Here is a 25,240-nt window from a genome sequence, read left to right on the forward strand (position 1 = left end):
TTCCTGTGGTTATGTCATTCTGCTACAGTAATGTAGTGGAAGGTTCCTGTGGTTATGTCATTCTGCTACAGTAATGTAGTGGGCGGTTCCTGTGGTTATGTCATTCTGCTACAGTAATGTAGTGGAAGGTTCCTGTGGTTATGTCATTCTGCTACAGTAAAAATGTAATGTAGTGGGCGGTTCCTGTGGTTATGTCATTCTGCTCCAGTAATGTAGTGGACGGTTCCTGTGGTTATGTCATTCTGCTACAGTAATGTAGTGGGCGGTTCCTGTGGTTTTATGTCATTCTGCTACAGTAATGTAGTGGACGGTTCCTGTGGTTATGTCATTCTGCTACAGTAATGTAGTGGGCGGTTCCTGTGGTTATGTCCTGTCCTGCTCCAGTAATGTAGTGGACGGTTCCTGTGGTTATGTCATTCTGCTACAGTAATGTAGTGGGACGGTTCCTGTGGTTATGTCCCACAGTAATGTAGAGAACAGTTCCTGTGGTTATGTCCTGTAATTCTGCTACAGTAATGTAGTGGACGGTTCCTGTGGTTATGTCCTGTCCTGCTCCAGTAATGTAGTGGACGGTTCCTGTGGTTATGTCATTCTGCTACAGTAATGTAGTGGACGGTTCCTGTGGTTATGTCCCAGAGTAATGTAGAGAACAGTTCCTGTGGTTATGTCCTGTAATTCTGCTACAGTTATGTAGTGGACGGTTCCTGTGGTTCTGTCCTTCTGCCACAGTGATGTTATGGACGGTTCCTGTGGTTATGGCTCCCTCTGCAGGACAGTTGAAAATAAATATCCAACCATTCTCAAGGTTGAGAAAGAGGACTGACAGGGTGAGTGAGAGGGTGACAGGACAAATGGGGTGAGGGAGGAGTGAAAGGGTAAGTGAGAGGATGAGGGGGTGAGAGAGAGTGTGAGAAGGTGAGTGAGGTGTATCAGAACTTCCATTTCCCTTGAGTGTCTGCTTGTGTGACAACGATAATTGAAACCTGGGTTCATATCCACATAGTGTCTCAGAGTAGGAGTGCTGATCTAGGATCTGTCCATACAATCTTATTCAGTATGATCAGCACTCACACTCTGAAATGCTTTGTGGATACAGGTCCAGGTACACCCGATGCAGTCTGAATGTGGTGCTGTGGAGTTTGTGAGATGCTGGAGGAACAGAAACAGGAGTCATGGGAGTCAAACAAACCACACAGAGGCGTGTTTAAAAGTAAAGAGCCTGTATATTATTCTGCAAAATACAAATACCATTTCATTTCATTGCCTGTGCGGGAAAATAAATGTTTATTTACGTTAGCTTCCTTCCTTCCGGTGAGAAACATTTTGTCTTCAAGTGGCGACAAAGGCCTGCTTCTGCCGCTTGGAGCCTTGTAGCATCCAAACATTCACCTCAGAAAGACTGACCCCTACTCTCTGAGTGCACTACCCACTGTCATGTGGTTAGTAGTGTTATAAAGTTCACTTAAAGAACACAATCCAACATGGAGCCCATCCAGGGACCTTCACTCTGATACAGTATTGCATTATTGTACAGTCTTACATTATTTTGTTGATAATACTGACACAAAACATGAACATTATATGATTGAAGTGGATATTGCATGGAGTGGAACTATATTGATGTAATCAAATTATACAACATTCTCAGAATCACATTCAAACTATGATAATGGGTGTGGTAAATTTGAGGTACAGGTAAATAGCAGATTTTTACAGTACAGAACATTTTGATAATGAAGAAAAATAAAATAGAATGAAACAGTAGCTCTGATGAGTTAGGTGAGTAGGATAGCATCAGGCTGTTGGTTAGTCTATAACCTATTGTGGGGCTCTGCCCTCATAGTCTACTGATATCATCAATCAGTATTGTATTGTATTGCAACCTGGCAAAATAGAACAAAGGTGACTTTCAAAGTCAGAAATTGTGCTTCTATGTGGGGTTCCTATGTAATAGTAATAATATCTGACATCATATAAAACTGTCTGTAGGGAGGAGAGGCAGCCGTCCAGCTTCTGCTCCGTCTATACACGCTGACTCTGCAGTCTTAGATGACATCTCCCAGACCCAGATTAGTCCTATTCCTGGACTAACACACACTGTCAATGGAGATTCTTCATTGAGAATGCTTTTTAATCCAGGAGTAGCTTAATCTGGGTGTCGAAGCAACCCTTCCTAAATAATCTGTTATCAGGCTAAAATCAGTGGCAGGTTGAGAATCTTTAACTAAACATTTCCTGAATGTTTGAGATCGATAGAAAATATGTGCACCTGCACATAGCTACATAATAACCCCCAATAAGAAGAGAAAAACAAGGTTTTATCTATATTTTAACAATGTTGACATCCTTAATTAGGTTGAAATATAGATTTTCTAAAAACTATAAAGAGAAACCACTTGTTTGTGCAGCAAAGCATTTACTTCCCTTTTTATAATAATATGGCTTTGGGAGTTCTGTTTTAACTCACACCCCTTCCTCCCTGTGGCTTTGTCTATCTGGCCGCTGAAACAGGCATCTCTCTCTCTGTCTCTCGCACTGTAGTGTATATGACCCAGATTGTATTTGTTAGCACATGGCTCAATTGAATTAAGATTCCTAGGCGTCTTCATTTCAAGTGAGACATTGTAGTTGTCCAGGGTTCCAGCCATAGAATTAGAATGACTTCTTGATCGATCGTTATTATTCTATAGTTCCAGCTTTTTGTAACCTGTTGCATAATGTGTTTTACCCTTTCCTTCTTCTCTTTCTCCCTATCGTTGTCCTCTTTCTCTGTCTATCCCTTTCTCTTTCTCTCTCTGTCTGCCAATCCTCCCTTGTTCTTCATTTATATATACACATAAATATGTTGAACCGGCAACATGAATGGGTTGTAGTGAACACTCATATGTCTGCTAGTCAGCCAGCTGCAGGCTGAGACATCAGGGCCTAGGTAGCACGCTCGCACGCACGCACCCTGACGTGTCCACTCACAGTGCTTGTCCTTGTGTCTCCTAGTATATTACTGACTCACCAGTATCTTATCCATACAGAGTGCCAGACTTCTTCAACCTTTACTGATTCCCTCCCTCCCTCCCACAAACACACAACACAAGCAACACACCTCCCACCCTCCCACACTGACTCCCCCACACCATATCCACCCTCACTCCTGTATATATCACTGGTTGTCTCAAATCACTCCCTACGTGGGCAATAGCATGCCATTTCAGACCCAGTCTATGTCACTGTTATATTCCCTCCACACTCCTGTATATAATGTCCCTGTTATAGTGGAACACTCTCACTCTGCACAAGAAGAATATAGGGCAAATCTGAAATCGCACCCTATTCCCTATAAAGTGCACTACTTTTGGCATAGGGAATATGGTGCCATTTTGGACACAGGCTTAATAATAGTCATAATAGCAATAAAGGTAAGTCTACAAAAGCCCCTCCCCCTCTGTGAATCAGAGGTGGCCTTATCATCTAGCCCAGCATTCTGATAGGCGCATTCGTTTCAGGGACGGGCTGTGGCGCTCCTCCTGATTGGACATCGGGCATAACAGGAAGTTGTCGTTTCCGCGGTGATCCTCGCGTTCACTGCCGTCGTATGAGCTGCCACAGCTGGATAGGCTGTCGCCAGGAGACTGCCCTGCCTCTGCCGGGCACTGATATGTTGGGTAGCCATGGGACACGCCCCCCATCCCTCCGCTATCAAATCCGATGCCTCGATCTCTGGGCGGGGAGGCGGGCTCTGACTTGATGTAGAGGTTCTGATGGACATTCTGGAGGTTAAGGTTGGAGTTCTGACAAAGGTTTCTGACAGAGGAGAGGAGAGATAGTGATTAGAAAGAGGAAGAGGAAATACACACACACACAAACACAGACAGACAGACACCCTTACCCCATGTGTCCTAGTGCTGAGTGCTGAATATTCTGTAGCGATTGTTGCTGCCAGCCTGTTACTGATCCCAGGTGGAGAGATCCTGAGCTGTTACCAAACCCTGACAGGTCACCCAGAGAGTACTCTGCAGAGAGGGAGTGATAAAGAGAAGGAGGGATAGAGAGAGGGGGGAGAGGGAGGGGGAGGGATAGAGAGAGGGGGGAGAGGGAGGGGGAGGGATAGAGAGAGGGAGGGATAGAGAGAGGGAGGGATAGAGAGAGGGGGAGGGATAGAGAGAGGGAGGGATAGAGAGAGGGAGGGAGGGATAGAGAGAGGGGGGAGAGGGAGGGGGAGGGATAGAGAGAGGGAGAGATGGAGAGAGGGAGGGATAGAGAGAGGGAGGGATAGAGAGAGGGAGGGACAGAGAGAGGGAGGGAGGGATAGAGAGAGGGAGGGACAGAGAGAGGGAGGGAGGGATAGAGAGAGGGGGAGAGGGAGGGAGGGATAGAGAAAGGGAGGGATAGAGAGAGGGGGAGAGGGAGGGAGGGATAGAGAGAGGGGGAGAGGGAGGGAGGGATAGAGAGAGGGAGGGATAGAGAGAGGGGGGATATAGAGAGGGGGAGAGGGAGGGAGGGATAGAGAGAGGGAGGGATAGAGAGAGGGGGAGAGGGAGGGAGGGATAGGGAGAGGGAGGGACAGAGAGAGGGGGAGAGGGAGGGAGGGATAGAGAGAGGGAGAGATAGAGAGAGGGCGGGATAGAGAGAGGGAGGGAGGGATAGAGAGAGGGGGAGAGGGAGAGGGAGGGAGGAGAGGGAGGGATAGAGAGAGGGAGGGATAGAGAGAGGGAGGGATAGAGAGAGGGGGAGGGGGGGATAGAGAGAGGGAGGGATAGAGAGAGGGAGGGAGGGATAGAGAGAGGGGGGAGAGGGAGGGAGGAGAGGGAGGGATAGAAAGAGAGGGAGGGATAGAGAGAGGGGGGAGAGGGAGGGATAGAGAGAGGGAGGGATAGAGAGAGGGAGGGAGGAGAGGGAGGGGGAGGGACAAAGGTTACACACCTTGGGCAAATCTGAAATGACTTCTTCCTATTCCCTATAAGAGCGCTACTTTTGGTCAGAGATGCTCTGAGGAGCTGTGGTCACTGTCCAGAAGAGATTAGATTAGATTCGTTTATTAGTCACATGCACGGGGTTGCAGATGCAATTGCAGGGTACAGTGAAATCGAATGTCCCCGAGGGAATGTCCATAGATGGAGCAGCAAGGGGGGAAGTGAGAAGTGAATGAAACAATAATAAAATAATAATACATATTTACAGAAGAGGGAGTGGTAGAAGAGGGAGTGGTAGAAGAGGGAGTGGTAGAAGACGGAGTGGTAGAAGACGAGTGGTAGAAGACGGAGTGGTAGAAGACGGAGTGGTAGAAGAGGGCGTGGTAGAAGACGGAGTGGTAGAAGAGGGAGTGGTAGAAGACGGAGTGGTAGAAGACGGAGTGGTAGAAAACGGAGTGGTAGAAGACGGAGTGGTAGAAGACGGAGTGGTAGAAAATGGAGTGGTAGAAGACAGAGTGGTAGAAGACAGAGTGGTAGAAGAGGGAGTGGTAGAAGAGGGAGTGGTAGAAGAGGGAGTGGTAGAAGAGGGAGTGGTAGAAGACGGAGTGGTAGAAGACGGAGTGGTAGAAGAGGGAGTGGTAGAAGACGGAGTTGTAGAAGACGGAGTGGTAGAAGACGGAGTGGTAGAAGACGGAGTGGTAGAAGAGGGAGTGGTAGAAGACGGAGTGGTAGAAGACGGAGTGGTAGAAGACGGAGTGGTAGAAAACGGAGTGGTAGAAGACGGAGTGGTAGAAGACGGAGTGGTAGAAGAGGGAGTGGTAGAAGAGGGAGTGGTAGATGACGGAGTGGTAGAAGAGGGAGTGGTAGAAGAGGGAGTGGTAGAAGACGGAGTGGTAGAAGACGGAGTGGTAGAAGACGGAGTGGTAGAAGACAGTGTGGTAGAAAACGGAGTGGTAGAAGACAGAGTGGTAGAAGAGGGAGTGGTAGAAGACGGAGTGGTAGAAGACGGAGTGGTAGAAGAGGGAGTGGTAGAAGACGGAGTGGTAGAAGACGGAGTGGTAGAAGACGGAGTGGTAGAAGAGGGAGTGGTAGAAAAGGGAGTGGTAGAAGATGGAGTGGTAGAAGACGGAGTGGTAGAAGACGAGTGGTAGAAGACGGAGTGGTAGAAGACGGAGTGGTAGAAGAGGGAGTGGTAGAAGAGGGAGTGGTAGAAGAGGGAGTAGTAGAAGACGGAGTGGTAGAAGAGGGAGTAGTAGAAGACGGAGTGGTAGAAGACGAGTGGTAGAAGAGGGAGTGGTAGAAGACGGAGTGGAAGAAGAGGGAGTGGTAGAAGAGGGAGTGGTAGAAGAGGGAGTGGTAGAAGACGGAGTGGTAGAAGACGGAGTGGTAGAAGACGAGTGGTAGAAGACGGAGTGGTAGAAGACGGAGTGGTAGAAGACGGAGTGGTAGAAGACGAGTGGTAGAAGAGGGAGTGGTAGAAGACGGAGTGGTAGAAGACGGAGTGGTAGAAGAGGGAGTGGTAGAAGACGGAGTGGTAGAAGACGGAGTGGTAGAAGACGGAGTGGTAGAAGACGGAGTGGTAGAAGACGGAGTGTTTAGAAGAGGGAGTGGTAGAAGACGAGTGGTAGAAGACGGAGTGGTAGAAGACGGAGTGGTAGAAGACGGAGTGGTAGAAGAGGGAGTGGTAGAAGAGAGAGTGGTAGAAGACGGAGTGGTAGAAGAGGGAGTGGTAGAAGACGGAGTGGTAGAAGAGGGAGTGGTAGAAAACGGAGTGCTAGAAGACGGAGTGGTAGAAGACGGAGTGGTAGAAGACGAGTGGTAGAAGACGGAGTGGTAGAAGAGGGAGTGGTAGAAGACGGAGTGGTAGAAGACGGAGTGGTAGAAGAGGGAGTGGTAGAAGACGAGTGGTAGAAGACGGAGTGGTAGAAGACGGAGTGGTAGAAGACGGAGTGGTAGAAGAGGGCGTGGTAGAAGACGGAGTGGTAGAAGAGGGAGTGGTAGAAGACGGAGTGGTAGAAGACGGAGTGGTAGAAAACGGAGTGGTAGAAGACGGAGTGGTAGAAGACGGAGTGGTAGAAGAGGGAGTGGTAGAAGAGGGAGTGGTAGAAGAGGGAGTGGTAGAAGAGGGAGTGGTAGAAGACGGAGTGGTAGAAGACGGAGTGGTAGAAGAGGGAGTGGTAGAAGACGGAGTGGTAGAAGAGGGAGTGGTAGAAGACGGAGTGGTAGAAGACAGAGTGGTAGAAGACGGAGTGGTAGAAAATGGAGTGGTAGAAGACAGAGTGGTAGAAGACGGAGTGGTAGAAGACGGAGTGGTAGAAGACGGAGTGGTAGAAGAGGGAGTGGTAGAAGAGGGAGTGGTAGAAGACGGAGTGGTAGAAGACGGAGTGGTAGAAGACAGTGTGGTAGAAAACGGAGTGGTAGAAGACAGAGTGGTAGAAGACGGAGTGGTAGAAGACGGAGTGGTAGAAGACAGTGTGGTAGAAAACGGAGTGGTAGAAGACGGAGTGGTAGAAGACGGAGTGGTAGAAGACGGAGTGGTAGAAGACGGAGTGGTAGAAGACGGAGTGGTAGAAGACGGAGTGGTAGAAAACAGAGTGGTAGAAGACGGAGTGGTAGAAGACGGAGTGGTAGAAGAGGGAGTGGTAGAAGACGGAGTGGTAGAAGAGGGAGTGGTAGAAGAGGGAGTGGTAGAAGACGGAGTGGTAGAAGATGGAGTGCCTACCTGTGCCATATGAGGCGGAGAGGGCAGAGGGGTACCCTCCCATGCCCTGCCCGGGCAGAGTAGATGTTGCTATGGAGACCACAGGAGTAGCAAATGTCTGGGCAGACTGGGAGTGGTTTATTCTCTGGTTCTGAAACAACAAAATAATAAACAAACATTAGTACACTTGTAGCTAGAAGGATTTGGGTCTATATCTCATTCTAGACATAAACAGATATTCAGTGTAGCTACTCCACATTGTCCATCTGTGTGATGTCACACTACTTACCAGCATCATGTCAAAATCCTCACACTGGCAGCATGAAAAACAATACAACTCATATTAGAGTACGGAGGGGAGTTAGAGTCAGAGGAACTGTGTAGGAGTCAGGAATGTTCTAACTGTCTCAGGGGAGATGGAGGGAGGAGATAGACAGAGATGGAGAAAGAGGAGATCACTCACGATGGAGGGCATGTTGTTCTTGTTGCCAGGGGGCAGCAGCGTGCAGAGGTCCGGCTTGCGGTTACAACTCAGGGTCATGGAGTTAATCGGGGGCGGAGTTTTGGCCTGAATGCCTTTGGCCATGCTTCCCGGAGACAGCAGCCCCGGGGAGTTACGGTGGTTACCATAGTTACTGTTACCTAGGAGACGGATGGACAGGAGAATACTGTATGTTTTTCTTGTTTAACCTGGGAGGTCACATTGAAACTAGAATAATAATAGGCCTAATAACATTTACATGATCAATGCATCAGACATTAGAAAAGACTGCATGTACAGTAACTAGCATAGTTAACTCACCAGCGTTGGAGACAGTGTTAGACAGCTCTGAACCCATCATCCCTCCTGCGTTCCCAGCACTGGGGGGTCGGTGTGTGTGTTGGGGTCCAGGCGACATGCTGTCTCTCTGCAGGCCAGGGTGTGTGTGGGAAAAGGGCAGAAGATTGTGGTTACACAAGGATCCCCCCGCCCCGGGGTGAGAGTAGAGTAGTCCACTGTTGTTTTGGCCCTGGATGGAGCCAACCATGTCGTAGTTAAGCGGGGGGAGAGCCTGCTGGACAGAGACAGACACCAGGGTTAGCAAGGCAAATGGAGAAGTGGAACAGGCAGGAGTGGACACACACAGGTCCAGTTAGTACTTACACAGAGTCTCTGTGTGCTGATCATGAGGTCAATGTCTTCATTGATCTTGCGGTATTTGTCCTCTGACTCGGGGCTCTGACCAGCAGAGTCGTCTGCCTCGATGTCGGGACTGTCACAACCATTAAGACCCTTCTTACGCAGAGTCTGAGAGAGACAGACACAGAGAGCGAGAGAGAGAACACACAAAGTTGATGATACTCTCCAAATGGCTTGAGAGTCTGTTACTGCTACTTTTACAAAAGCATAGTCAGTGAATAAAGCACAACAGTTATTCTAAAGGCCACATGTGCATGGCAGACCCCTGAAGAGTTGCAGTCTCCTTTTCTACCACCAAGAGGGGCTATTGGAGCAGAAATAGCATCCTCAAAAGACCACCTGGCAGATAGATCCTCTAATTGAACACCAGTATGAGAGGAGGAGAGAGGGAGGGTAGACATAGTGACAGAGAAAGAAAGTATTGTAAATAGAGGGGGTGAAAGAGAGGGGGTGGTAGACATAGATTTAGAGAGATGAGAGTAGAAAAGATGGGGGAGAGAGAGAGGGAGTGTAGAGTGGAGTGATTAGGCCTCTCTTATCACTGCTGATATTGTCCATGGAGCTGTGATGCTTTCCCCTAGTGTGTGTGTGTGTGTGTATTTGTGTGCATGCGCATCATCAGACGATGAACACTGTCCTGTCTCAGCACTTTAATGCCTAGCACCGGCCTATCACTAGACCACTACAGCTATCACACACACACACACACACACACACACACACACACACACATACACACACACACAGGCTGGCTCAGCACTGCTATGCCACTCATCCCAGTTATGCCCACCTGTCACTGGACAACACAGGGATGGGGGAGTGGCAGAACCCAGGTTTAGCAGCCCTGTGTCTGAGGGATGTCCGTACAAGGCTATTTTTTGCCTCTGTGGCACCCAGAGCACCCCTCGTTTCCAGTCCCCACCCCCACCCACCATCTCTCTCACCCCCACTACCCCTTCTTTTTCTCTTTCATGCCCACTCCCTCCCCCCACACCTCTCTCTCTACCCCATAATCACACCATCCATGTCCATGACTGACAAAAAACATATCAGCAACACAACAACAAAATGACAGTAGACATGAAAAGGAAGAACATGAAGAACTCTTACACTTTATTTCAGAATACATGACTCTCCATACCATGGCTCTACACAGAGCCCTGGCCTACACAGACCTACACAGAGCCCTGGCCTACATAGACCTACACAGAGCCCTGGCCTACACAGCCCTACACAGAGCCCTGGCCTACACATAGCCCTGGCCTACACAGAGCCCTGGCCTACACAGACCTACACAGAGCCCTGGCCTACACATAGCCCTGGCCTACACAGCCCTACACAGAGCCCTGGCCTACACATAGCCCTGGCCTACACAGAGCCCTGGCCTACACAGCCCTACACAGAGCCCTGGCCTACACATAGCCCTGGCCTACACAGAGCCCTGGCCTACACAGCCCTACACAGAGCCCTGGCCTACATAGACCTACACAGAGCCCTGGCCTACACAGCCCTACACAGAGCCCTGGCCTACACATAGCCCTGGCCTACACAGAGCCCTGGCCTACACAGACCTACACAGCCCTATACAGAGCCCTGCCCTACACAGCCCTACACATCATGCAATGTGTAACCTTGAGAGCAGCATGTGTGTGTGGTGAGAGAGTTGTGTATTTGCGCGCGCATGTGTGTGTGTGTGTGTGTGTGTGTGTGTGTGTGTGTGTGTGTGTGTGTGTGTGTGTGTGTGTGTGTGTATGTGTGTGTGTGTGTGTGAGAGGTGAAGGTAGCAGGTGGTTGAGTGGGCAGCTGACTGAAGGTGCTCAGAGAAGAAGACAACTAAGAGAAAGAGGGAGAGAGAAGGAGAGAGAAAAAGAGAGAGGAGGGGAGTGAAGGAGAGAGAGGAGAGGGAGGGAAAGAGATAGAGAGAGAGAAAAAGAGGGAGAGAGAAAGATAGAGAGAAGGAGAGAAATAATTAGATAGAGACAAAGAAAGGCAGGAGAGAAAGAGAAAGACAAAATAAGAACGAGAGAGTGAGAGAGAGAGAGCGAGAGAGAGAGCGAGAGAGAGAGAGAGAGAGAGAGAGAGAGAGAGAGAGAGAGAGAGAGCGAGAGAGAGAGAGAGAGAACTGAACCCCCATATCTCCATTCCAAGCCACCCTCAACTGTCTACAATCTCTCTCTCATTTTTCTCCTCTACTCCCTTGTTGTTCTTCCTGGGTGGTCTGGTCTCCTAGCCACTTCCATATCAATTAGAGTGTGTTGCCTTTACAAGGGCACAGAGTGCGAGGCAGCAGCTCCTCTCCGTGTGCCAAGGAACATGACGTGCACCTCTCACATCTCACCTCTCCTGCCCTAACAGGCGGACATTTCTACCACTCACACACAAAGTATGTAGTCGTGTGATCATACAATACATAGCCAAAAGTATGTGGACATCCCTTCAAATTAGTGGATTCAGCCATTTCAGCCACAACCGTTGCTGACAGGTGTATAAAATCGAGCACACCGCCATGCAATCTCCATAGACAAACATTGGCAGTAGGATGTCTCGTACTGAAGAGCTCAGTGACTTTCAACATGGCACCGTCATAGGATGCCACCTTTCTAACAAGTCAGTTCGTCAAATTTCTGCCCTGCTAGAGCTGCCCCGGTCAACTAAAAGTGCTGTTATTGTGAAGTGGAAATGGCTAGGACAACAACAAGTGGTAGGCCACACAAGCTCACAGAACGGGACCGCCAAGTGCTGAAGCACGTAGCGCATACAAATCGTCTGTCCTCGGTTGCAACACCCATTACCGAGTTCCAAACTGCCTCCATAAGCAATGTCAGCACAAGAACTGTTCGTCGGGAGCTTCATGAAATGGGTTTCCATGGCCGAGCAACCGCACACAAGCCTAACATCACCATGCGAAATGCCAAGCGTCGGCTGGAGTGGTGTAAAGCTCGCCGCCATTGGACTCTGGAGCAGTGGAAATGCGTTCTCTGGAGTGATGAATCACGCTTCACCATCTGGCAGGCCTACGGATAAATCTGGGTTTGGCGGATGCGACCCTAAGCACACAGCTAAGACAACGCAGGAGTGGCTTTGGGACAAATCTCTGAATGTCCTTGAGTGGCCCAGCCAGAGTCCGGACTTGAACCCTCTCTGGAGAGACCTGAAAATAGCTGTGGAACGACGCTCCCCATCCAACCTGACAGAGCTTGAGAGGAGCTGCAGAGAAGAATGGAAGAAATTCCCCAAATACAGGTGTGCCAAACTTGTAGAGTCATACCCAAGAAGACTTGAGGCTGTAATCGCTGCCAAAGGTGCTTCAACAAAGTACTGAGTAAAGGGTCTGAAAACGTATGTAAATATGAAATTGTATTAATTTATTTTTTTATACATTTGCCTACATTTCTAAAAACCTGTTTTTGTTTTGTCATTATGGGGTATTGTGTGTAGATTGATGAGGCTGTAACGTAATAACAAAATGTGGAAAAAGTCAAGGGTCTTAATCCTTTCCAAATGCACTGTCCATGCAAATATCTTCGCCACACACCCCTCCCATTCTTCTTGTCTGAACATTTAAAACTATACTCAAGACACATTATCTTCACACATGTTTTAGATTAATTGCTTTTCGCTGACATCCGCATCTCAATACTCAGCTAGGCCTCTGACCATGTGCGCTGCCCAAATTGCGGGCTTCCCAAATAGGCATATAGGCCTACACGCTTGTGATTTGAAACAATCCACAACTTTCAAATAAGTTAATGATGCTCTGTGGCTAAGTCATGCTCTCTGGTGAAGTATTTAGAATGATTTTATTTATTTCTGTATAGACTGGAGTAATTAGGCTTATATAATTTTGGCACATTTATTTCAATTTACTTTAGGCTGCAGTGACTACTGTTATGTCATGTCCTATGCTTAGGCTACTCATCACATTAGGAATCATATTTTATTGTTAGCCTGCAAATACGTTTATTATAATAGGGATTTTTTTTACCTCCCCCATCATTCCACTAAAACACACTCACATCCCACCGAGGCTATTCTTAGCCACAGCAGTCTATTGTTAGCCTGCTGCCATTTTCCAAGCGGTGAACAGGGAGAGATCGGTTACACAAAGAAAGCTGGAGTTACACTGGGACGGTGTGTGTGTTCTATTTGATAAGCCTTACTGAGAGCTTCAGCTGTTTTCAATCTACGACACAGACACACACACACCACAGAATGGAGCGAAATAGGGTTAGTAGAAGAGGGGTGAAGAATGCAGACGTTCTTAGAGTTATAAACAGCCATTATCCTGGGCCTCCTGCACCATATACAACAAACTCAAATACAGCACACTGTGCTCGAACACACACACACCTCGTTATGGAAAGAAAACAACCCAGACAAAGGAGTGTCTCTTCTGCTCCATTCCTGTCAGGAAGATAGTTTCACAGCTAGGTCATCTTTGACCATGTGTATCAATACAGAGACAGGGGCTGTGTGCGATGCTGAAAAATATACAGGTACAGTGGGGAGAACAAGTATTTGATACACTGCCGATTTTGCAAGTTTTCCTACTTACAAAGCATGTAGAGGTCTGTAATTTTTATCATAGGTACACTTCAACTGTGAGAGACGGAATCTAAAACAAAAATCCAGAAAATCACATTGTATGATTTTTAAGTAATTAATTTGCATTTTATTGCATGACATAAGTATTTGATACATCAGAAAAGCAGAACTTAATATTTGGTACAGAAACCTTTGTTTGCAATTACAGAGATCATACGTTTCCTGTAGGTCTTGACCAGGTTTGCACACACTGCAGCAGGGATTTTGGCCCACTCCATACAGACCTTCTCCAGATCCTTCAGGTTTCGGGGCTGTTGCTGGGCAATACGGACTTTCAGCTCCCTCCAAAGATTTTCTATTGGGTTCAGGTCTGGAGACTGGCTAGGCCACTCCAGGACCTTGAGATGCTTCTTACGGAGCCACTCCTTTGTTGCCCTGGCTGTGTGTTTCGGGTCGTTGTCATGCTGGAAGACCCAGCCACGACCCATCTTCAATGCTCTTACTGAGGGAAGGAGGTTGTTGGCCAAGATCTTGCGATATATGCCCCATCCATCCTTCCCTCAATACGGTGCAGTCGTCCTGTCCCCTTTGCAGAAAAGCATCCCCAAAGAATGATGTTTCCACCTCCATGCTTCACGGTTGGGATGGTGTTCTTGGGGTTGTACTCATCCTTCTTCTTCCTCCAAACAACAGCGAGTGGAGTTTCGAACAAAAAGCTCTATTTTTGTCTTATCAGACCACATGACCTTCTCCCATTCCTCCTCTGGATCATCCAGATGGTTATTGGCAAACTTCAGACGGGCCTGGACATGCGCTGGCTTGAGCAGGGGGACCTTGCGTGCGCTGCAGGATTTTAATCCATGACGGCGTAGTGTGTTACTAATGGTTTTCTTTGAGACTGTGGTCCCAGCTCTCTTCAGGTCATTGACCAGGTCCTGCCGTGTAGTTCTGGGCTGATCCCTCACCTTCCTCATGATCATTGATGCCCCACGAGGTGAGATCTTGCATGGAGCCCCAGACCGAGGGTGATTGACCGTCATCTTGAACTTCTTCCATTTTCTAATAATTGCGCCAACAGTTGTTGCCTTCTCACCAAGCTGCTTGCCTATTGTCCTGTAGCCCATCCCAGCCTTGTGCAGGTCTACAATTGTATCCCTGATGTCCTTACACAGCTCTCTGGTCTTGGCCATTGTGGAGAGGTTGGAGGCTGTTTGATTGAGTGTGTGGACAGGTGTCTTTTATACAGGTAACGAGTTCAAACAGGTGCAGTTAATACATGTAATGAGTGGAGAACAGGAGGGCTTCTTAAAGAAAAACTAACAGGTCTGTGAGAGCCGGAATTCTTACTGGTTGGTAGGTGATCAAATACTTATGTCATGCAATAAAATGAAAATTAATTACTTAAAAATCATACAATGTGATTTTCTGGATTTTTGTTTTAGATTCCGTCTCTCACAGTTGAAGTGTACCTATGATAAAAAATTACAGACCCCTACATGCTTTGTAAGTAGGAAAACCTGCAAAATCGGCAGTGTATCAAATACTTGTTCTCCCCACTGTATGTTGTTATAGAGGAGGACCAGCACTTAGAAAGTGATTACCAATTTATGAATGACAGAACACCCTCCAGAAAAATTACTGAGTTGGGATTAGTTTTGTAATTTTAGTTGAGCACTGTTTCTGTGGTGTAAACCAAGTGAATTAGGTAAACAGCACATGTGCAGGTAAAAACATTTAAAGGAACCAACAACACACACACACCTCATAGCCACAATAACTTTACAATCTCTGTGGTAAAGAGGTTCAGAGCTGGAGGGGAAACCAGTCAGTTACAATGACTGGTAATGTCAAGACTGAACTAAGCAAAAACAGTGGAGGTAAAGAGATGGAGAGATGGAGGGATGGGGAGAGTATGTGGAAAGGAGAGGGAGGGAGAGAGAGGTAGATACTTCCAAGACTAAGCACAAACAATCTGGAAGGAAATAAATATAGGGAGAGGGGGAAGGAGATGGAGAGAGGGAGAGATAGAAAGGCTTGAATGTGAGAGGGGAGAGAGATAGAGTGAGAGAAGGAGGAGGAGAGAAGGAAAGGGACAGAGGAGGAAAAGACCCATCATCATTTATCTGTCTTCCAGAAGATGCCTACACACTATGGGGTCACCAGGTCAGCCAGGAAAAGAGGGAGGGAAGGAAAGAGAGGAGGAGGGATGGGGAGAGGAGAGGAGAGGAAGTTTGTTGAGAGGGATGAGGAAGAGCATATTGAGTTTACAGTAATGAGTGTGATGGGATTATGGTAGATTAAAGATTAACATAGATTATATGCTGCTCCTGGTGGGGCTAGCTGACTGACCATGAAGTGAGCCTTGTGGGGGACAGGTGGATAGGGAGACCTGACCCTTCATCACAACATCAGCTATCAGGCCAGAACCACCACCTTATAGACCTCTGGCATACAGTATCAACCATATGACCACCAGACTAAATGTGAAATACTGTGGAATATTTTAGCTGTGCTTGATTGATTTAGTTTGCCTGGTTTACAATGGAACCAATGGAATATTCCCAAAACTGGGCTGCATATCTTACTTTCCCACTACCATTCCCACACACAAACATCCCCATCCCCCTCTGCACTCTACCAAACTCAGCCCGTTTTTCCCACTACTCCCAATGGGAGGCTCATGGCCTGTGTTGGAACACACATCATTCACAGGAAGACCACAACCACTGTCCTCAAGCCGCTACAGATTCCCATCAGCGATCCAGAGACAAAATCCAACGCACCTGTTCTTTGAACTCTGATCCCTAACCCCTGACCCCTAACCTCGGTCACATTGACCATGGTCCGATGGGTGGCCCTGAAGAGGTTTGAATGGGGACGTTGGACGTGTGTGTGGGGACACCTGCCTTGTTCTCCTAACACCATTGCATAACTCCAGGCTGGCCGACTGAGACTCAGCCCTGCACACATTAGCCTCCCTGAGCTCTGAGTCCTGAGCCAAACACACACATGGACCTGAGTACTGTATGTCACAAAACACACAACAGCAGCAGCACACTATATGTATTCCACTAACTGTTCATTCAACAAACTGAAGTTTTGACCTGTGAAGCCATGTTGGTGAACTAGTCTGCAATACACTGTGTGTGGGACTCACTTCCACGATGTCAGAGTTAGTCCTGCTCTCGTGAGGGTCGTTGTACTCAGTGTATTTGAGCAGGACCTTGTCCATGTCAGTGCTGGCGTACTGGAACAGCTTGTTGGTGCTGTTGAAGATGATGAGGGCGATCTCACAGTTGCACAGCACACTCAGCTCATACGCCTTCTTCATCAGGCCAAACTTCCTCTTGGTGAATGTCACCTGGAGAGGGAGGGGAAGAGAGAGAGAGAGAGAGAGAGAGAGAGAGAGAGAGAGAGAGAGAGAGAGAGAGAGAGAGAGAGAGAGAGAGAGAGAGAGAGAAGGCAGTGAGATACATGAGTGAGAATACACATTGTACAGTATATACAGTGCCATCAGAAAGTATTCACACCCCTTGACTTATTCCACATTTTGTTGTGTTGCAGCCGGAATTAAAATTGATTAAATGTTTATTTTTTCTCACCAATGTACACACAATACCCCATAATGACAAAGTGAAAACATGTTTTTAGAAATGTTAGCAAATTGATGGAAAAAAAACAAATATCTAATTTACAAAAGTATTCACACCCCTGAGTCAAAACATGTTAGTATCACCTTTGGCAGTGATTACAGCCGTGAATCTTTCTGGGTACGTCTTTAAGAGCTTTGCACACCTAGATTGAACAATATTTGCCCATTGTTCTTTTCAAAATTCTTCAAGCTCTGTCAAATTGTTTGTTGATCATTGCTAGACAACCATTTTAAAGTCTTGCCATATATTTTCAAGCAGATTTAAGTCAAAACTGTAACTTGCCCACTAAGGAACATTCATTGTCTTCTTGGTAAGCAACTCCAGTGTAGATTTGGCCTTGTGTTTTAAGTTATTGTCCTGCTGAAAGGTGAATTCATCTCCCAGTGTCTGGTGGAAAACAGACTCAACCAGGTTTTCCTCTAGGATTTTGCCTGCGCTTAGCTCCATTCCGTTTATTTCTTATCCTGAAAAACTCCCGTCCTTAACGATTACATGCATACCCATAACATGATGCAGCCACCACTATGCTTGAAAATATGAAGAGTGGTACTCAGTAATGTGTTGTATTGGATTTGCCCCAAACATAACACTTTGTATTCAGGACAAAAAGGTAATTGCTTTGCCACATTTTTTGCAGTATTACTTTAGTGCCTTGTTTCAAACAGGATGCATGTTTTGGAATATTTGTATTCTGTACAGGCTTCCTTCTTTTCACTCTGTCAATTAGGTTAGTATTGTGGAGTAACTACAATGTTTTTTTTTAATCCATCCTCAGTTTTCTCCTATCACAGCTATTAAAAACTCTGTAATTGTTTTAAAGTCACCATTGGCCTCATGGTCAAATCCCTGAGCGGTGTCCATCCTCTCCGGCACCTGAGTTAGGAAGGACGCCTGTATCTTTGTAGTGACTGGGTGTATTGATACACCAGCCAAAGTGTAATTAATAACTTCACCATGCTTAAAGGGATATTCTATCTATCAATAGGTTTCCTTCTTTGCGAGGCATTGTAAACTTCCCTGATCTTTGTGGTTGAATCTGTGTTGGAAATTCACTGCTCGGCTGAGTGGCCTTACCTAGTCATGTTAACATTTCGATATAATCTAATTATGGAGGCTGAAGCCCTTGGCCATTACTGCTTAACTTGAGACTGACTGTAAGTCACAATCACATTATGATTCATAGATTTGGCACAGAACCACTGTCTCTATTACAATGTCACAATCAGGACACTGGGGAAGAAATGTGAGGCTGGTCACTGTACGGATAACCACACACACACACACACACACGTATGCTCGCAAGCACAGACCCTTAACACACACACACACACACATACACACACACACACATACACAATAACACACACAATAACACACACAGAGGACAGAGAGAACAGGGAGGTCATCCCAGCTCTAGGGGTCAGGAAGCACATGTTAGTGCATTTCCTGTCATAACAGGAAGAGAGGAACCACTGCCCCACTACACACACCTCACAATGACTCCGTCTCTACTTCCTGCCCACCTAGTTGTCTGCAGGTGTGGGAGTGCTGGGGCTTGTGTGTGTATGTACGTGTGACAATTATTCTGAGAAAGCTCACACACGATTAAGCACAAGCTGAAGTGTGTGTGTGTGTGTGTTCATTTACCTGTCTGTTGCGTTCATCCATAATCCGTGCTATCTGGATCTTTTTTCTCCCCATCGTCTCTCCTTCTCTTTCTCTCCTATCCCAAAAGTCTGTTCTTCTTCTCTTCTCTTCCGAATCCTCACAGCAGTATTCTCTCTATTCTCCTCTCAATTCCTCCTTAAAGAGACAGCAGTTAAAACGTCATCAAACACACATCCTTGTGGAGCGGTCATAGAGAATGGTTCAACTATGTTTGTGTATAAGTAAAGAGTTGATCATTCAACAGGTTGACCTGAGAGAGGATAATGACTCACAGTTCAAAACACCACATCTCATTCATAACCAGAGAGATGGCATTTGCTTCCCACTAAAGAAATTCAAGATAGAAAAACATGGCACAAGAAAAAATATTTATATTCGATTCATGCTACAGAATATTATGAGAAATGATATGTTAGTGTTGTTGGCTTGACTTTACTGTCTGCTACATGATGTCCCAAAACCCTGTTTGCATTTGACATCACATCATATTCTATAAGAATGTTGACATCACATCATATTCTATTAGAACGTTGACATTTACATCCTTTCTCCATCCAAAACACATCCAGCACAGTACAGGTCCAGGTGAGGAGTCCTATTTGTTGTCACCTGTCACCCGTGCCTTGTGTGACTTGGCCCAAAGGATCTGAAGGATTCAGTCTGCAGCTTATTGTGTAAGACTAAGCCACTGCGGGTCACACACACGCACGCATACACACACACACACACCCCTAATCGAGCACACGTGAGTTTACAGGAGGTCCCCCCTCCCCTAATCCATGACCACTGACCTCTAACCCCTAATCTTTATAATAATAATATAATATGCCATTTAGCAGACGCTTTTATCCAAAGCGACTTACAGTCATGCGTGCATAATTATTTTATTTTTTTGTGTATGGGTGGTCCCGGGGATCGAACCCACTACCTTGGCGTTACAAGCGCCGTGCTCTACCAGCTTACCACTTATCTTGACCCCTAGCCTTATCTCTATTATAACCTATTGACATATACATTGTAATTACTATGGGGGGAGGAGAGAGAGAGAGAAACCAGGTCCAGTATCCTCTGAAGGGAGTGAGTGTGCCTTATTCTCTCCTCATTCCTCATTCACTCCGTCTGTTAATCAGGCCTCTGTCTCTCATGAGGAAACAGAGAGAATGAGAGAAAAGAAAACTAGACCACTGAAGAAATGGAGGGCGATGCAGTGTATTTCAAACAGAAAACGATAACTCATATGTTAAACTTCTGTGTGTGTGTGAGTGTGAGTATGAGTGTGAGTTTGTGTGTGAGTGTGGGTGAGTGTATCCTGCTGACTCCCTGGCCTATAGGCTCTTTAAGATCCTCTTAAGTAGCTAGACACAGGTAGAGCCAACATGGCTTATTGCTTTGGCAATGTTAACATACGTTTCCCATGCCAATAAAGCCCTTAAATTGAAATTGAAATTGAATTGAATTGAGAGAGAGAGACAGAGAGAGACAGAGAGAGACAGACAGAGAGAGAGAGAGAGAGAGAGAGAGAGAGAGAGAGAGAGAGAGAGAGAGAGAGAGAGAGAGAGAGAGAGAGAGAGAGAGAGAGAGAGAGAGAGAGAGAGAGAGAGAGAGAGAGAGAGAGAGATCACAGGTTTGTCGATGACATGACAACGAGTAAGGAGTTGGCTAAAGCTAGGGCTGGGTGGAATACCGTATTTTACGATATACCGGTATTGATTCACGGACCGGTTTGGGTTTTTACTTTACCTTCTATAACAGTATTTGAATGTTTGGTTTGTTAAATGTGATATGTCGTGTGTAACGTCCATTTTTATAGTTTATTTCACTACTTGAGTCATCTTTTTCCGCTCTCTCCGTGCCGCTTTCTACACAGACCTAGCCCGACCCCGTCAATCAAGGAGCGCATTTGTTGTTCCTCGACCACGAGACACTTGCGTTCAGTCTGCATGGTCAATGCAGCACATGCATAAAAGTTGATAACAATGACGCAGTTTTCAGTTTTTAATATAAATCCACTAACTTTATATAATTACATTATTATTTGGTGTTTCTTACATCTGCAAACAGCTTGTTTGTCTTTTCTTAGCAAGTTGGGCCTAAATCTTGTTAGCCTCTAATGCCAATCGCTAATGCTAGTTGCTAGCTCAAATCAAATAAAATTGTATTGGTCACATACACGTGTTTAGTAGATGTTATTGCGGGTGTAGCAAAATGCTTGTGTTTCTAGCTCCGACAGTGCAGTAATATCTAACAAGTAATATCTAACAATTTCACAACATATACCCAATACACACAAATCTAAGTAAAGCAATGGAATTAAGAATATATAAATATATGGAAGAGCAATGTCAGAGCGGCATGGACTAAGATACAGTAGAATAGTATAGAATACAGTATATACATATGAGATGAGTAATGCTGATATGTAAACATTATTAAAGTTACTAGTGTTCTATTTATTAAAGTGGCCAGTGATTTCTAATCTATGTATATAGGCAGCAGCCTCTAAAGTGCTAGTGAAGGCTATTTAACAGTCTGATGGCCTTGAGATAGAAGCTGTTTTTCAGTCTCTCGGTCCCAGCTTTGATGCACCTGTACTGACCTCGCCTTCTGGATGATAGCGGGGTGAACAGGCAGTGGCTCGGGTGGTTGTTGTCCTTGATTATCTTTTTGGCCTTCCTGTGACATCGGGTGCTGTAGGTGTCCTGGAGGGCAGGCAGTGTGCCCCCGGTGATGCGTTGGGCAGACCGCACCACCCTTTGGAGAGCCCTGCGGTTGCGGGCGGTGCAGTTGCCGTACTAGGCGGTGATACAGCCCGACAGGATGCTGTCAATTGTGCATTTGTAAAAGTTTGTGAGGGTTTTAGGTGCCAAGCCAAATTTCTTCAGCCTCCTGAGGTTGAAGAGGCTCTGTTGCGCCTTCTTCACCACACTGTCTGTGTGGGTGGACCATTTCAGTTTGTCAGTGATGGGTACACTGAGGAACTTGAAGCTTTCCACCATCTCTAATGCGGTCCTGTCGATGTGGATAGGGGGATGCACCCTCTGCTGTTTCCTGACGTCCACGATCATCTCCTTTGTTTTGTTGACGTTGAGTGAGAGGTTATTTTCCTGGCACCACACTCCCAGAGCCCTCACCTCCTCTCTGTAGGCTGTCTCGTCATTGTTGGTTATCAAGCCTACTGCTGTTGTGTCGTCTGCAAACTTGATGATTGAGGAGGGAGCTGAGCACGCACCCTTGTGGGGCCCCAGTGTTGAGGATCAGCGAAGTGGAGGTGTTGTTTCCTACCTTCACCACCTGGGGGCGGCCCGTCAGGAAGTCCAGGACCCAGTTGCACAGGGCGGGTTCAGACCCAGGGCCTCTAGCTTAATGATGAGCTTGGAGGGTACTATGGTGTTGAATGCTGAGCTATAGTCAATGAACAGCATTCTTACATAGGTATTCATCTTGTACAGAAGTGAGTGCTATGGGGCGATAGTCATTTAGTTCAGTTACCTTTGCTTTCTTGGGTACAGGGACAATGGTGTCCATTTTGAAGCATGTGGGGACAGCAGACTGGGATAGGGAGAGATTGAATATTCAGCTGGTCTGCGCATGCTCTGAGGACGCGGTGAGGGATGCCATCGGGGCCGGCAGCCTTGCGAGGGTTAACACGCTTAAATGTCTTACTCACGTCGTCCACGGAGAACGAGATCCCACAGTCCTTGGTAGTGGGCCGCATCGCTGGCACTGTATTAACCTCAAAGCGGGCGAAGAAGGTGTTTAGCTTGTCCGGAAGCAAGAAGTCGGTGTCCGCGATGTGGCTGGTTTTCCTTTTGTAGTCCGTGATTGTCTGTAGACCCTGCCACATACGTCTCGTGTCTGAGCCGTTGAATTGTGACTCCACTTTGTCCCTATACTGACGTTTTGCCTGTTTGATTGCCTAGCGGAGGGAATAACTACACTGTTTGTATTCTGCCATATTCCCAGTCACCTTGCCATGGTTAAATGCGGTGGTTAGCACTTTTAGTTTTGCGCGAATGCTGCCATCTATCTATGGTTTCTGGTTAGGGTAGGTTTTAATAGTCACAGTGGGTACAACATCTCTTATACACTTCCTGATAAACTCAGTCACCGTATCAGTATATTCGTCAATATTATTCTCTTAAGCTACCCGGAACATATCCCAGTCTGTGTGATCAAAACAATCTTGAAGCGTCGATTCCGATTGGTCAGACCAGCATTGAATAGTCCTTAGCACGGGGACTTCCTGTTTGAGTTTCTGCCTATAGGAAGGGAGGAGCAAAATGGAGTCGTGGTCAGATTTGCCAAAGGGAGGGCGGGGGAGGGCCTTGTAGGCATCCTGGAAGTTGGAGTAGCAGTGGTCAAGTGTTTTAGCAGCGTGAGTACTACAGTCGATGTGTTGATAGAACTTCGGAAGCCTTTTCCTCAAATTTGCTTTGTTAAAATCCCCAGCTACAATAAATGCAGCCTGATATGTGGTTTCCAGTTTGCATAAAGTCCAGTGAAGTTCTTTGGGGGCCGTCGTGGTATCGGCTTGAGGGGGGATATACACGGCCGTGACTATAACCGAAGAAAATTATCTTGGGAGATAATACGGTCGGCATTTGATTGTGAGGTATTCTAGGTCGCGTGAACAAAAGGACTTGAGTTCCTGTATGTTATCACAATGATCTCTAATTAATGCAGGAAATGCAGAAATTGATGAAAATGCTGAAAATTATTTTGGGTTGAAGTTTAATTGAACAGTATAAAACAATCAGAATGGAGAAAGACCCATTCAAATCACCTAGAATGTATGTGTTGCCACCCTAGAGTCACGCACTACTCATAAAGCTTTTATTATTCAAAAACATAATATACAGTCTTTTAAAAAAATAATTATACTGTGATATTATATTTTGGCCATATCGCCCAGCCCTACCTAAAGCAGAAACAGACTTGTAACCAGGCTGTCATCATAACTCCCTATCACAATATACAACATACCATCCCTAACCCCTATCCCCTATGTGGTGATCTGAGAGGATTTGATAGGTAACGACAGCTCCAGCGTGCCACAATGTGCCATCACTGACTAAAGGAGAATAGAGCAGATCTGTACAGACTCGTCAGTAGACTGTCCAACAAAGGCACATTTTACATCTCTTCTACAAAGTATCTGCCAGCACCAGATATAATCAAGTTAGCTAGGACATAATATTGTATCAAAACAAGCATCAACATGCCAACCAGGATACATTTAAACTTCTGTGCTCTCATTCAGTCAGACAGTCAATCAGTTATGCAGACAGTGAGTCTGTTTCAGGAAACACCATACTTCTCTGCTTTGGAGTAAATATAGCACATTCCTTGTCGAGCCAACTCAGCATTCTATCAAACGTGGGAGTTTATACTGTGTGTGTTAGATGTTTTTCCCAGCATGTGTGTTCCCTCTAAGAGGACGTGACGTAGAGCCTGTAAACCAAACCAGGATGACGGCAGGTTTCCACCCGATTCCCCCTCGACACGCATACAAACACACACACACACACACACACAAACTTCCTCCTCTATGAATAGCCTACATGTAAACCAGCAGTGCTCCAAAAATAAAAGAATGAACTTCATACCCCAAACAAAGTGTGGCTGCCTGTATTTAGTTCACACTGAGACAGATAGAAAAACAGACACTAGAACTACAGCACAGAGGTGGACCAATGCCATATAGCACAGTCCTCATTTACCCTAACTAACCCCCTCAACACCCACATTCACAATAATCACAGTACCCCTTCTCTGTCACAAACATAAACACACTATAGCTGTGTTCCAGAGACGGCTCTCTCTCTATGTAGATGATTCAGAGTCCTCATTTACCCCCATACTATATGTGTATGTGTGTGTGTGTATTCTGCGGCAGGAGAGGGACAGACAGAAGGATCAGAGCAGAAACAGACTGGCCGTAGGGAATTTCAGGCAAATGCCAGATGGGCTGGTCCATCTTTATCCCAGTGGGCCGACCTAAATTATGGGTTTTGTGTAGAATTATCATTATTTGGCTAGTAATGGGGGCCTCAAGTAAAGAAATGGGCTGGGGTATTAGAAACGACCCGGTGGATTCTCGATCCCATTCTCTCCCTGGACCAAAGACAGACAGTCCGATAGACAGACAGATAGACAGGGAATCGGCCAGGCTAGACAGAATGTGTACGTGTGTATTTTGAGGCTGGATGGATAGAGAGAGACAGACAGTAGGGGACGGGGTGGCAATGCCCTTGTATATCTTGGCAGGACAACCTACATGCCAGTGTCAGAGCGGCATGGGTAGAGGGGTAGGGGGGTTAGACGGATGGGTGCCGGACAGGGGGCAGATAGAGAACAGGAGGGGTAGAGGGCTGGGGGCAGATAGAGGACAGGAGGGGGTAGAGGGCTGGGGGCAGATAGAGGACAGGAGGGGTAGAGGGCTGGGGCAGATAGAGGACAGGAGGGGTAGAGGGCTGGGGGCAGATAGAGGACAGGAGGGGTAGAGGGCTGGGGGCAGATAGAGGACAGGAGGGGTAGAGGGCTGGGGGGCAGATAGAGGACAGGAGGGGTAGAGGGCTGGGGGGCA

At 46.6% G+C, this 25,240-nt stretch overlaps 1 protein-coding gene across 4 annotated transcripts in view; it reads right to left on the bottom strand.

Moving 5' to 3' along the window:
* Window positions 1-1,203: 1,203 nt before the first annotated feature.
* LOC121582673 (myocyte-specific enhancer factor 2C) overlaps window positions 1,204-25,240 on the bottom strand; it is a 33,734-nt gene continuing 9,697 nt past the window's right edge. For 3 of the 4 annotated variants that reach the window (XM_041898653.2, XM_041898652.2, XM_041898654.2), the window contains 8 exons: window positions 18,634-18,789; window positions 16,491-16,694; window positions 8,753-8,896; window positions 8,411-8,663; window positions 8,072-8,250; window positions 7,630-7,759; window positions 3,884-4,007; window positions 1,204-3,798 (listed from right to left, as the gene is read on the bottom strand). In XM_041898653.2, the coding sequence (XP_041754587.2) occupies window positions 3,462-3,798; window positions 3,884-4,007; window positions 7,630-7,759; window positions 8,072-8,250; window positions 8,411-8,663; window positions 8,753-8,896; window positions 16,491-16,694; window positions 18,634-18,687 (1,425 nt within the window). In that variant the 5' untranslated portion in view covers window positions 18,688-18,789 and the 3' untranslated portion in view covers window positions 1,204-3,461. The remainder of the gene's footprint in view (window positions 3,799-3,883; window positions 4,008-7,629; window positions 7,760-8,071; window positions 8,251-8,410; window positions 8,664-8,752; window positions 8,897-16,490; window positions 16,695-18,633; window positions 18,790-25,240) is intronic. The other variant, XM_041898655.2, reaches the window with a different exon arrangement.

The sequence above is a fragment of the Coregonus clupeaformis genome, chromosome 15, assembly GCF_020615455.1.
Source record: "Coregonus clupeaformis isolate EN_2021a chromosome 15, ASM2061545v1, whole genome shotgun sequence".
Lineage (NCBI taxonomy): Eukaryota > Metazoa > Chordata > Actinopteri > Salmoniformes > Salmonidae > Coregonus > Coregonus clupeaformis.